The sequence below is a fragment of the Siniperca chuatsi genome, linkage group LG24 (assembly GCF_020085105.1).
Source record: "Siniperca chuatsi isolate FFG_IHB_CAS linkage group LG24, ASM2008510v1, whole genome shotgun sequence".
In the NCBI taxonomy this organism is placed as follows: Eukaryota; Metazoa; Chordata; class Actinopteri; order Centrarchiformes; family Sinipercidae; genus Siniperca; species Siniperca chuatsi.
This window is the reverse complement of record NC_058065.1, coordinates 313,887-326,386: the sequence shown is the minus strand read 5'-3', so window position 1 is coordinate 326,386 and position 12,500 is coordinate 313,887. Positions and strand designations below refer to the sequence as shown.

Here is a 12,500-nt window from a genome sequence, read left to right as displayed (position 1 = left end):
TGTGTGTGTGTAGAGTGTGTGTGTGTTGTGTGTTGTGTAGTAGAGTGTGTGTGTGTGTGTAGAGCGTGTGTGTGTGTTGTGTTGTGTGTGGCGTGTGTGTGTAGATGTTGTGTTTGTGTAGAGCGTGTGTGTGTGTTGTGTTGTGTAGAGCGTGTGTGTGTTGTGTGTTGTGTTGTGTAGAGCGTGTGTGTGTGTGTGTGTGTGTTGTGTAGAGCGTGTGTGTGTGTTGTGTTGTGTAGAGCGTGTGTGTGTGTTGTGTTGTGTAGAGCGTGTGTGTGTGTGTTGTGTTGTGTAGAGTGTGTGTGTGTTGTGTTGTGTAGAGTGTGTGTGTTGTGTAGAGCGTGTGTGTGTGTTGTGTTGTGTAGAGTGTGTGTTTGTGTGTGTGTAGAGTGTGTGTGTAGAGTGTGTGTGTGTTGTGTTGTGTAGAGTGTGTGTGTGTTGTGTGTTGTGTGGAGTGTGTGTTTGTGTGTGTAGAGCGTGTGTGTGTGTGTTGTGTTGTGTAGAGTGTGTGTGGTTTGTGGTTTGTGTGTTGTGTGGAGTGTGTGTAGAGTGTGTGTGGTTTGTGTGTTGTGTGGAGTGTGTGTAGAGTGTGTGTGACGTTGTTTACGGTTTTGAAATTGTCGAAGGCCGACAGGATGATCTCATGTCCTCCTCTGACCAAACACACCGCCGCCAACAACTCCAACACCAGAGCCTTTGTCCTGTTCGGGAGGGCGAGAGAGAGGTCAGCAGACGGGTGGAGAGACGGGTGGAGAGACGGGTAGAGAGACGGGTGGAGAGACGGGTGGAGAGACGGGTGGAGAGACAGGTGGAGAGACGGGTGGAGAGACAGGTGGAGAGACAGGTGGAGAGACGGATGGAGAGACAGGTGGAGAGACAGGTAGAGAGACAGGTGGAGAGACGGATGGAGAGACGGGTGGAGAGACAGGTGGAGAGACAGGTGGAGAGACAGGTGGAGAGAAGGGTGGAGAGACGGGTGGAGAGACAGGTGGAGAGACAGGTGGAGAGACGGGTAGAGAGACGGGTGGAGAGACGGATGGAGAGACGGGTGGAGAGACAGGTGGAGAGACGGGTGGAGAGACAGGTGGAGAGACGGGTAGAGAGACGGGTGGAGAGATGGGTGGAGAGACAGGTGGAGAGAAGGGTGGAGAGACAGGTAGAGAGACGGGTGGAGAGACAGGTGGAGAGACGGGTAGAGAGATGGGTGGAGAGACAGGTGGAGAGAAGGGTGGAGAGACGGGTGGAGAGACAGGTGGAGAGAAGGGTGGAGAGACGGGTGGAGAGACGGGTGGAGAGACGGGTGGAGAGATGGGTGGAGAGACGGGTGGAGAGAAGGGTGGAGAGATGGGTGGAGAGACGGGTAGAGAGATGGGTGGAGAGACGGGTAGAGAGACAGGTGGAGAGAAAGGTGGAGAGACGGGTAGAGAGACGGGTGGAGAGACGGTGAGAGACGGGGTGGAGAGAGACGGTGGAGGTGAGGCGGGTGGAGAGACGGTGGAGAGACGGGTGGAGAGACGGGTGGAGGGTGGAGATGGGGTGAGAGAGAGGGTGGAGAGACGGGTGGAGAGAAGGGTGGAGAGACGGATGGAGAGACAGGTGGAGAGACGGAAGGAGAGATGGGTGGAGAGACGGAAGGAGAGACAGGTGGAGAGACGGGTGGAGAGACAGGTGGAGAGAAGGGTAGAGAGACAGATGGAGAGACGGGTGGAGAGACGGGTGGAGAGACGGGTGGAGATAGGTGGAGAGACGGGTAGAGAGATGGGTGGAGAGACGGAAGGAGAGACAGGTGGAGAGAAGGGTGGAGAGACGGGTGGAGAGACGGGTAGAGAGACGGGTGGAGAGACGGAAGGAGAGACGGGTGGAGAGATGGGTAGAGAGACAGATGGAGAGACGGGTGGAGAGACGGGTGGAGAGATGGGTGGAGAGACGGGTGGAGAGAAGGGTGGAGAGACAGGTGGAGAGACGGGTGGAGAGACGGGTAGAGAGACGGGTGGAGAGACGGAAGGAGAGACAGGTGGAGAGACGGGTGGAGAGATAGGTGGAGAGACGGGTAGAGAGATGGGTGGAGAGACGGAAGGAGAGACAGGTGGAGAGAAGGGTGGAGAGACAGGTGGAGAGACGGGTAGAGAGAAGGGTGGAGAGACAGGTGGAGAGAAGGGTGGAGAGACGGGTGGAGAGACGGGTGGAGATAGGTGGAGAGACGGGTAGAGAGATGGGTGGAGAGACGGAAGGAGAGACAGGTGGAGAGACGGGTAGAGAGAAGGGTGGAGAGACAGGTGGAGAGAAGGGTGGAGAGACGGGTGGAGAGACGGGTGGAGATAGGTGGAGAGACGGGTAGAGAGATGGGTGGAGAGACGGAAGGAGAGACAGGTGGAGAGAAGGGTGGAGAGACAGGTGGAGAGAAGGGTGGAGAGACAGGTGGAGAGAAGGGTGGAGAGACAGGTGGAGAGACGGGTAGAGAGATGGGTAGAGAGACGGGTGGAGAGACGGGTGGAGAGACAGGTAGAGAGACGGGTGGAGAGACAGGTGGAGAGAAGGGTGGAGAGACGGGTAGAGAGACGGGTGGAGAGACGGGTGGAGAGACAGGTAGAGAGATGGGTGGAGAGACAGGTAGAGAGATGGGTGGAGAGACAGGTGGAGAGACGGGTGGAGAGACAGGTGGAGAGAAGGGTGGAGAGACAGGTGGAGAGACGGGTAGAGAGATGGGTGGAGAGACAGGTGGAGAGACGGGTGGAGAAACAGTTAATAAAGGTTAAATACTCAGTAGATTTCTTTTCATTGTTAAACATTTTAAGTATCGGCTGTCAGTAGTTTTATCTGCAGGTTGTACTTCCTCTGCAGTAGTTCGTACATGTAGTACTTTGTGTCTGTAGTTAGTTGTACCTGTGTGTAGTACTGACCTGGGGTTCCTGTTGTTGAGGCTGAGGGCGATTTCATTGACAGCGTGAGGATGAGACATCACCATGTTGAATCCGTACTGAGGAAGAGGAGGACGCAGACGAAGATCAGTCTACTTCATGTATTTGTATCGGTTCAGACAGAAGGACCAGATTTAAAATATTTCATGTATTAAATCGTAGAAAAGGTTTCAGTCGTAGTCATCTGGACACTGTTTTCAGAATCAAGACGGCTCCCATAAGGGCCATCGTGGAAACTATTAGGTCAGTTTCAGGTGAAACTAGGCAGGTAAACAGCAGGTACTCAGGTGCCCTGAGGGCGGGGCCTAAGCAACACAGAGTAGCTAAAATTTTTGAGTTCTCAGACCATTTTCACAGTTGAGAATGACTTCCGGATGGGAGCCGAAACGTCTTGATTCTGAAAACAGCGTCCAGACGACGACGACTGAAACCTTTTCTACGATAGAGCACTCCTGGACGAATGAGGGACGACACCGCCATGTATTAAATCTATATTTAAGTCTAAATTATATCATTTGTATTTTAGTTCAGATTTAAAACTTGATGTCAGAACTCATCAGATACTCACAACATCTCCTGTGTTTCTTTGATCTCTAACATAAGATCTGAAATGCTCAACAACAGAACTTAGGCCTATGTAATGATCAGTAGATCAATGTCAGTGTTTTTGCTCAGAACTGAAATATTATACAATAACATATCAAGCTATTTGTCCTTAGGGCAAAGAGGAAACACGTGATTAAACTATTAAACAGAGCGTGACGGAGGAAAGGACTGTTTAGTAGAAGACACAGTGAGGAAGATCTACATTTTACCTTCATTTTAATAGATTTAGATAAATGAAATGTTAAAGTGTTACCTGATAGTTCATGATAGCTCTCAGACACATGACGCAAACGTGAACGTCGTCTTTCTTACAGACGAGTCGTGAATTCTTCAGAGTTCGACGACTCGGCAGAGTGTTGGACCGAGTCACCAGAGTCGAACTACAAACACAAACACCATCAGAGGATCAGAGTCGCCCTTATCTGGTGAGTTTATCTGTTTTATTTTTCGTTTTATATTTGTTACCTGATGGAGTGTCGAGCTGCTCGGGGTACAGAGGAGGATGGGGAGGGGAGGCTGCAGTCGCCATGGAGATCCTCTATGGACCGACTCCAGGGTGAGTCTATGGACGAAACCTCACCTCCGGCATCCGACTGCTCACCATCAAACCTGAACACACAAACAACTTTTTTTAATGTTTCACCAACATCCAGGATCAGTATGAACTGCTGTTGTTATAAACAGAATCTAAACTCAGCACCTTAAATGTGACATCCTGTTTGTACTCATAAGAATAAAACACCCAACAGAGAATTATAAAAATACCTGAAACTATGTGGAAAAGTTCATCTTTATTGCCACAGTCCAGATTCACCTGTCTAAACTTTATTTCCCAACGACAGACCTGCTTCTGTTTGAGTATCAGCTGATCAACTAAAACCTGAAATCTCAGATCCAGTAAACTTCTGACTGTGTTGATATAGCACATGAACATTAGAGTCTGTCTGTAACCTGAGATCGTACATGTTGTTGTCTTTTAAATATACGGAAGGTTCAAAGTGTGAGAAGTCAAAGTAACATTTCAGTAATATATATATATATATATATATATATATATATATATATATATATATATAGTGTGAAATATTCACACTCGTTCAGACTTACGTGACGGCGTACTGAGCAAAGGACAAATACTCGACCAGAACATCCAGACCGCGATTCTCCTCATTCAGAAACTCTCTGACCCACCTACACAGAGAGAGAGACAGGTCAGAGGGACAGACAATAATATTATTGAGAGACAGATGGTCAAATAAACAGGTATTCAGACAGACAGGTGGTCAGACAGACAGGTACCCGATATGGTTTGTGCGAAGAGAAATCTCAAGCTCTCTGAGCATCTGAGTCGACTCCTGAACTCGTCTTCTGAACTTCTGCAGACAGAGGTAGAGAGAGACAGACAGACAGACAGACAGACAGACAGGTTAATAACAGACAGACAGAGAGAGAGAGACAGACAGACAGACAGACAGACAGGTTAATAACAGGCAGACAGGTTAATAACAGGCAGACAGACATGTTAATAACAGACGGACAGACAGGTTAATAACAGGCAGACAGACAGACAGGTTAATAACAGACAGACAGGTTAATAACAAACGGACGGACAGACAGGTTAATAACAGACAGACAGGTTAATAACAGGCAGACAGGTTAATAACAGGCAGACAGACATGTTAATAACAGACAGACAGACAGGTTAATAACAGGCAGACAGACAGGTTAATAACAGACAGACAGGTTAATAACAGGCAGACAGACATGTTAATAAGAGACGGACAGACAGGTTAATAACAGGTGGACAGACAGGTTACTAACAGGCAGACAGGTTAATAACAGGCAGACAGACAGACAGGTTAATAACAGACAGACAGGTTAATAACAGACAGACAAGTTAATAACAGATGGACAGAGAGGTTAACAGACAGACGAACAGACAGGTTAATAACAGACAGACATGTTAATAACAAACGGACAGACAGGTTAATAACAGACAGGTTAATAACAGACGGACAGACAGGTTAATAACAGACGGATGGACAGACAGGTTAATAACAGACGGACAGACAGACAGGTTAATAACAAACGGACAGACAGGTTAATAACAGACGGATGGACAGACAGGTTAATAACAGACGGACGGACAGACAGGTTAATAACAGACGGACGGACAGACAAGTTAATAAGAGGCTGACAGACAGACAGGTTAATAACAGGCCAACAGACAGGTTACTAACAGGCAGACAGGTTAATAACAGGCAGGCAGACAGATTAATAACAGACAGACAAGTTAATAACAGATGGACAGAGAGGTTAACAGACAGACGAACAGACAGGTTAATAACAGACAGACATGTTAATAACAAACGGACAGACAGGTTAATAACAGACAGGTTAATAACAGACGGACAGACAGACAGGTTAATAACAAACGGACAGACAGGTTAATAACAGACGGATGGACAGACAGGTTAATAACAGACGGACAGACAGACAGGTTAATAACAAACGGACAGACAGGTTAATAACAGACGGATGGACAGACAGGTTAATAACAGACGGACGGACAGACAGGTTAATAACAGACGGACGGACAGACAAGTTAATAAGAGGCTGACAGACAGACAGGTTAATAACAGGCCAACAGACAGGTTACTAACAGGCAGACAGGTTAATAACAGGCAGGCAGACAGATTAATAACAGACAGACAAGTTAATAACAGATGGACAGAGAGGTTAACAGACAGACGAACAGACAGGTTAATAACAGACAGGTTAATAACAGACAGACATGTTAATAACAAACGGACAGACAGGTTAATAACAGACGGACAGATGGACAGGTTAATAACAGACGGACAGGTTAATAACAGACAGACAGAGAGACAGGAGGAGAGTCAGACAGGTTAATAACAGACAGACAGACAGACAGGTTAATAAGAGACAGACAGGTTAATAACAGACGGACAGAGAGACAGGAGGAGAGTCAGACAGGTTAATAACAGACAGACAGACAGGTTAATAACAGGCAGGCAGACAGGTTAATAACAGGCAGGCAGACAGGTTAATAACAGGCAGACAGACAGATTAATAACAGACAGACAAGACAGGACAGAGGTTAACAGACAGACGAACAGACAGGTTAATAACAGACAGACATGTTAATAACAAACGGACAGACAGGTTAATAACAGACGGACAGATGGACAGGTTAATAACAGACGGACAGGTTAATAACAGACAGACAGAGAGACAGGAGGAGAGTCAGACAGGTTAATAACAGACAGACAGACAGGTTAATAAGAGACAGACAGGTTAATAACAGACGGACAGAGAGACAGGAGGAGAGTCAGACAGGTTAATAACAGACAGACAGACAGGTTAATAAGAGACAGACAGGTTAATAACAGACGGACAGACAGGTTAATAACAGACAGATGGACAGGTTAATAACAGACAGACAGACAGACAGGTTAATAACAGACACACAGGTTAATAAGAGATAGATGGACAGGTTAATAACAGACAGACAGAGAGACAGGAGGAGAGTCAGACAGGTTAATAACAGACGGACGGACAGGTTAATAACAGACAGACAGAGAGACAGGAGGAGAGTCAGACAGGTTAATAACAGACAGACAGACAGGTTAATAAGAGACAGACAGGTTAATAACAGACGGACAGACAGGTTAATAACAGACGGACAGACAGGTTAATAACAGACAGATGGACAGGTTAATAACAGAAAGACAGACAGACAGGTTAATAACAGACACACAGGTTAATAACAGACACACAGGTTAATAACAGACAGATGGACAGGTTAATAACAGACAGACAGACAGACAGACAGGTTAATAACAGACACACAGGTTAATAAGAGACAGATGGACAGGTTAATAACAGACAGACAGAGAGACCGGAGGAGAGTCAGACAGGTTAATAACAGACAGACAGAGAGACAGGAGGAGAGTCAGACAGGTTAATAACAGACGGACAGACAGGTTAATAACAGACGGACGGACAGGTTAATAACAGACAGACAGAGAGACAGGAGGAGAGTCAGACAGGTTAATAACAGACAGACAGACAGGTTAATAAGAGACAGACAGGTTAATAACAGACGGACAGACAGGTTAATAACAGACGGACAGGTTAATAACAGACAGATGGACAGGTTAATAACAGAAAGACAGACAGACAGGTTAATAACAGACACACAGGTTAATAACAGACACACAGGTTAATAACAGACAGATGGACAGGTTAATAACAGACAGACAGACAGACAGGTTAATAACAGACACACAGGTTAATAAGAGACAGATGGACAGGTTAATAACAGACAGACAGAGAGACCGGAGGAGAGTCAGACAGGTTAATAACAGACAGACAGAGAGACAGGAGGAGAGTCAGACAGGTTAATAACAGACGGACAGACAGGTTAATAACAGACAGATGGACAGGTTAATAACAGACAGACAGACAGACAGGTTAATAACAGACACACAGGTTAATAACAGACACACAGGTTAATAACAGACAGACAGAGAGACAGGAGGAGAGTCAGACAGGTTAATAACAGACGGACGGACAGGTTAATAACAGACAGACAGAGAGACAGGAGGAGAGTCAGACAGGTTAATAACAGACAGACAGACAGGTTAATAAGAGACAGACAGGTTAATAACAGACAGATGGACAGGTTAACAACAGAAAGACAGACAGACAGGTTAATAACAGACGGACGGACAGGTTCATAACAGACAGACAGAGAGACAGGAGGAGAGTCAGACAGGTTAATAACAGACAGACAGACAGACAGACAGACAGGTTAATAACAGACAGACAGAGAGACAGGGGGAGAGTCAGACAGGTTAATAACAGACGGACAGACAGACAGGTTAATAACAGACAGACAGAGAGACAGGAGGAGAGTCAGACAGGTTAATAACAGACAGACAGACAGGTTAATAAGAGACAGACAGGTTAATAAGAGACAGACAGGTTAATAACAGACGGAAAGAGAGACAGGAGGAGAGTCAGACAGGTTAATAACAGACGGACAGACAGGTTAATAAGAGACAGACAGGTTAATTACAGACGGAAAGAGAGACAGGAGGAGAGTCAGACAGGTTAATAACAGACGGACAGACAGGTTAATAAGAGTCAGACAGGTTAATAACAGACGGAAAGAGAGACAGGAGGAGAGTCAGACAGGTTAATAACAGACGGACAGACAGGTTAATAAGAGACAGACAGGTTAATTACAGACGGAAAGAGAGACAGGAGGAGAGTCAGACAGGTTAATAACAGACGGACAGACAGGTTAATAAGAGACAGACAGGTTAATTACAGACGGAAAGAGAGACAGGAGGAGAGTCAGACAGGTTAATAACAGACGGACAGACAGGTTAATAAGAGACAGACAGGTTAATTACAGACGGAAAGAGAGACAGGAAGAGAGTCAGACAGGTTAATAACAGACGGAAAGAGAGACAGGAGGAGAGTCAGACAGGTTAATAACAGACAGACAGACAGGTTAATAACAGACAGACAGAGAGACAGGAGGAGAGTCAGACAGGTTAATAACAGACGGACAGACAGGTTAATAAGAGACAGACAGGTTAATTACAGACGGAAAGAGAGACAGGAGGAGAGTCAGACAGGTTAATAACAGACAGACAGACAGGTTAATAACAGACAGACAGAGAGACAGGAGGAGAGTCAGACAGGTTAATAACAGACGGACAGACAGGTTAATAAGAGTCAGACAGGTTAATAACAGACGGAAAGAGAGACAGGAGGAGAGTCAGACAGGTTAATAACAGACGGACAGACAGGTTAATAAGAGACAGACAGGTTAATTACAGACGGAAAGAGAGACAGGAGGAGAGTCAGACAGGTTAAGAGAGAATAACAAACCTACAGAAACATGTCAGTTTAATAAATTTAAACACGCAGAAACACAAACATGTTGTTTAAATGTTTTTCTCGCTGAAAAATCGTCTTCAAATTTCAAACTGAAAACTTCTGAGTCTGAACTTCATACGACGTCATTATTAAAGTCTCACATCATCGCTGTTTTTAACCATCTACAAACTTCATTTCCCATCTCACCTTGCGTGTGACGGCCGGGTCGAGGAAGCCTCTCAGTTTCTGGATGTAGGTGTGTGGAGGGTTCTTCACCTGAAACCTCTCCTGCATCAAACACACAGACACAATTTGATTGGATGACATCACATATGAAGCTCCACCCACCAACAACACCTGTGTGAACCTCATAAAAAAAGACAAATCAGGTCGATCCTACAAACACAGGTGCTTTAAAGTTTTATATATAACAGGACAAACATGAGTTTTAGGGTTTTTGATCCTGTTTAGTTTTAAAGGAACAGATATGTTTAAAGCTTTTTAAGAGTTTTATTTTCACATGTTACTCAAACATCTGGCTGAATGTTTCTCTGATGGAGATGGATTACATAGCGTACATTACATACAGGGCAAACTTTTAGAATATAACTATAATAACTGAAGCACAACGGTCATCTGGTTCATCTGTAGTTTTAGTTTGACGTAAACACTGTTGATGAGAACGAGAAACTATTTTCAAACCTCAGGTCGTCCACATCAGCATGTTGTATTCACAAAGCCTCGTAAGATACTGACCTGAGGTCTGTAAACTATTTGCTGACATATTAATGATAATCAGACGTACGGCAGCTGTCAGCTAAAAAAATATAATAAAATTAAAGTAATATAACTGGAGTATAACTGTATCTCTGACCTCGATGAAATGAAGTCCTGGTTCTTCAGGTAGGAACAGATTCAAACTCATTAACTTTATTAACACCACCCACCTGGTCACAGATCAGCTCCCACTTCTTCTCGTTGTCATAGGAACGCAGCAGACGCACCTTGTCAGGAGGCAGGTTCATCGAATTCTGAAGCACACAAACAGTTCAAATCAAGTCGTTTGACCAATAAATTTAGTTTATAAAGAAACCACAAAGTTCATCTTTACATCAGCACGTCCCTCCTCAACAACAGGTGCAGGTGATGTTTCACCGATGATTGAAAAGGGGGGTCTTGGTCCGGTTCTACTCATCTGCTGATCATGGATTGATCAGGAAGTGATCTCATAATCAGTCAAGTGATATAGTTGAAATCATTTGGTAACCATGGTAACACAGATTTTCCCTGATATATCAGCCCGTCAGAAGCAGTTAAACTGTGTTTGTTTCCTCCTTTTTCCTCCTGTCTCAACCTGTTTGTCATTATTCATAACATGTCATGTCAGTCATTACAGTCGATTTACAGTCTAATAATGCCGATAATGCTGATAATCACTCTTTGTGACACCAGAGAACTTAAATAAACACATTAGAAGCACATTAGTTCACCTGAATTTGATTTCCCTTGGGTCCTGATGATGCACTGATGATGCAGGATGAAATCACCAAATCTGTCCAATCAATGAGTTAGCTGTCAGTCCATGTAACTTTCTGTGACTTAATGTCTATCTGGATGTCAGTTCTTGGAGGATCCTGATCCTCCACAGACCTCTCCATCAGTGTGAACAGAACCGAACCAGAACTAAAGACAACAATGGATTGTTTTTTCCCTCCGGACCAAAAGAACCGAACTACAGGTGTTAATTCAGGTCCAACACATTCTGGATCAGAACCAATTATGCTCCGGGCTGTTTGGATCTGGTCTCTGTTTTTTGAAAATAAATGTATGCACGTTGGGTTCAAGTAGGTTTTCCATTGGATCAGGTCTGACATTTTGGACCTGTGAAGTCCTCCACACTGTGAAACCAGTGCAGCCTGTCCCAGAGGAAATCAACACACCCTGACATTTTAGGGAAGGTTAGGATGAACTCTAACCTTTTCTAAAACACTCTCCCAGTTGTTTCTGCAAAAACAATTCATTTCCTAAAGATGCACCAGATCAGACCTCCAGGTAGACTGATCCTCCATTTAGTTTAAGCCTCAATAGTCTACTTTTAAGACAGTGCAGAACCTGTTGACTATTAAACTTATATTTGACATTAAGAGTCAAAATAATAAATACTCATGGAAATCAGACCAGAGTCTAACTGTAATGAATCAGAGAACTTCAGCACATCCTGAGTTTAAGTGATGTTATCATTCATGTTGTTGATGTGAAGGTAAGATGGCAGCAGGTGGACCTGTACATATACAGTGGTGTGAAAAAGTGTTTGCCTCCTTCTTGATTTATTTTTTTTGCATGTTTGTCACTTAAATGTTTCAGATAATCAAACAAATTTAAATATTAGTCAAAGATAACACAAGTAAACACAAAATGCAGTTTTTAAATGAAGGTTGTTATTAAGGGAAAACAAAATCCAAACCTACATGGCCCTGTGTGAAATAGTGATTGCCCCCTAAACCTAATAACTGGTTGGGCCACCCTTAGCAGCAACAACTGCAATCGAGCGTTTGCGATAACTTGCAGTGAGTCTTTTACAGCTGTGGAGGAGTTTTGGCTCACTCATCTTTGCAGAATTGTTGTAATTCAGCCACATTGGAGGGTTTTCAAGCATGAACTGCCTTTTTAAGGTCACGCCACAGGATCTCAATAGGATTCAGGTCAGGACTTTGACTAGGCCACTCCAAAGTCTTCATTTTGTTCTTCTTCAGCCATTCAGAGGTGGACTTGTGCTGGTGTGTTTTGGATCATTGTCCTGCTGCAGAACCCAAGTTCACTTCAGCTTCAGGTCACGAACAGATGGCCGGACATTCTCCTTCAGCAGTTTTTGGTAGACAGCAGAATTCATGGTTCCATTTATCACAGCAAGTCTTCCAGGTCCTGAAGCAGCAAAACAGCCCCAGACCATCACACTACCACCACCATATTTTACTGTTGGTATGATCTTTTTCTGAAATGCGGTGTTACTTTTATGCCAGATGTAATGGGACACACACCTTCCAAAAAGTTCAAGTTTTG

General features: G+C 44.7%; 2 protein-coding genes across 1 annotated transcript in view; one reads left to right on the top strand and one right to left on the bottom strand.

Moving 5' to 3' along the window:
- LOC122871907 (NLR family CARD domain-containing protein 3-like) overlaps window positions 1–12,500 on the top strand; it is a 752,187-nt gene that overhangs the window by 606,768 nt on the left and 132,919 nt on the right.
- The window catches only part of fmnl2b (formin-like 2b), a 35,164-nt gene that overhangs the window by 20,236 nt on the left and 2,428 nt on the right, over window positions 1–12,500 (bottom strand). The window contains exons 2-9 of the mRNA XM_044187474.1: window positions 10,388–10,471; window positions 9,648–9,728; window positions 4,824–4,900; window positions 4,632–4,715; window positions 3,990–4,133; window positions 3,778–3,904; window positions 2,901–2,977; window positions 608–701 (exon numbers count right to left, since the gene is read on the bottom strand). Of these exons, the coding sequence (XP_044043409.1) occupies window positions 608–701; window positions 2,901–2,977; window positions 3,778–3,904; window positions 3,990–4,133; window positions 4,632–4,715; window positions 4,824–4,900; window positions 9,648–9,728; window positions 10,388–10,471 (768 nt within the window). The remainder of the gene's footprint in view (window positions 1–607; window positions 702–2,900; window positions 2,978–3,777; window positions 3,905–3,989; window positions 4,134–4,631; window positions 4,716–4,823; window positions 4,901–9,647; window positions 9,729–10,387; window positions 10,472–12,500) is intronic.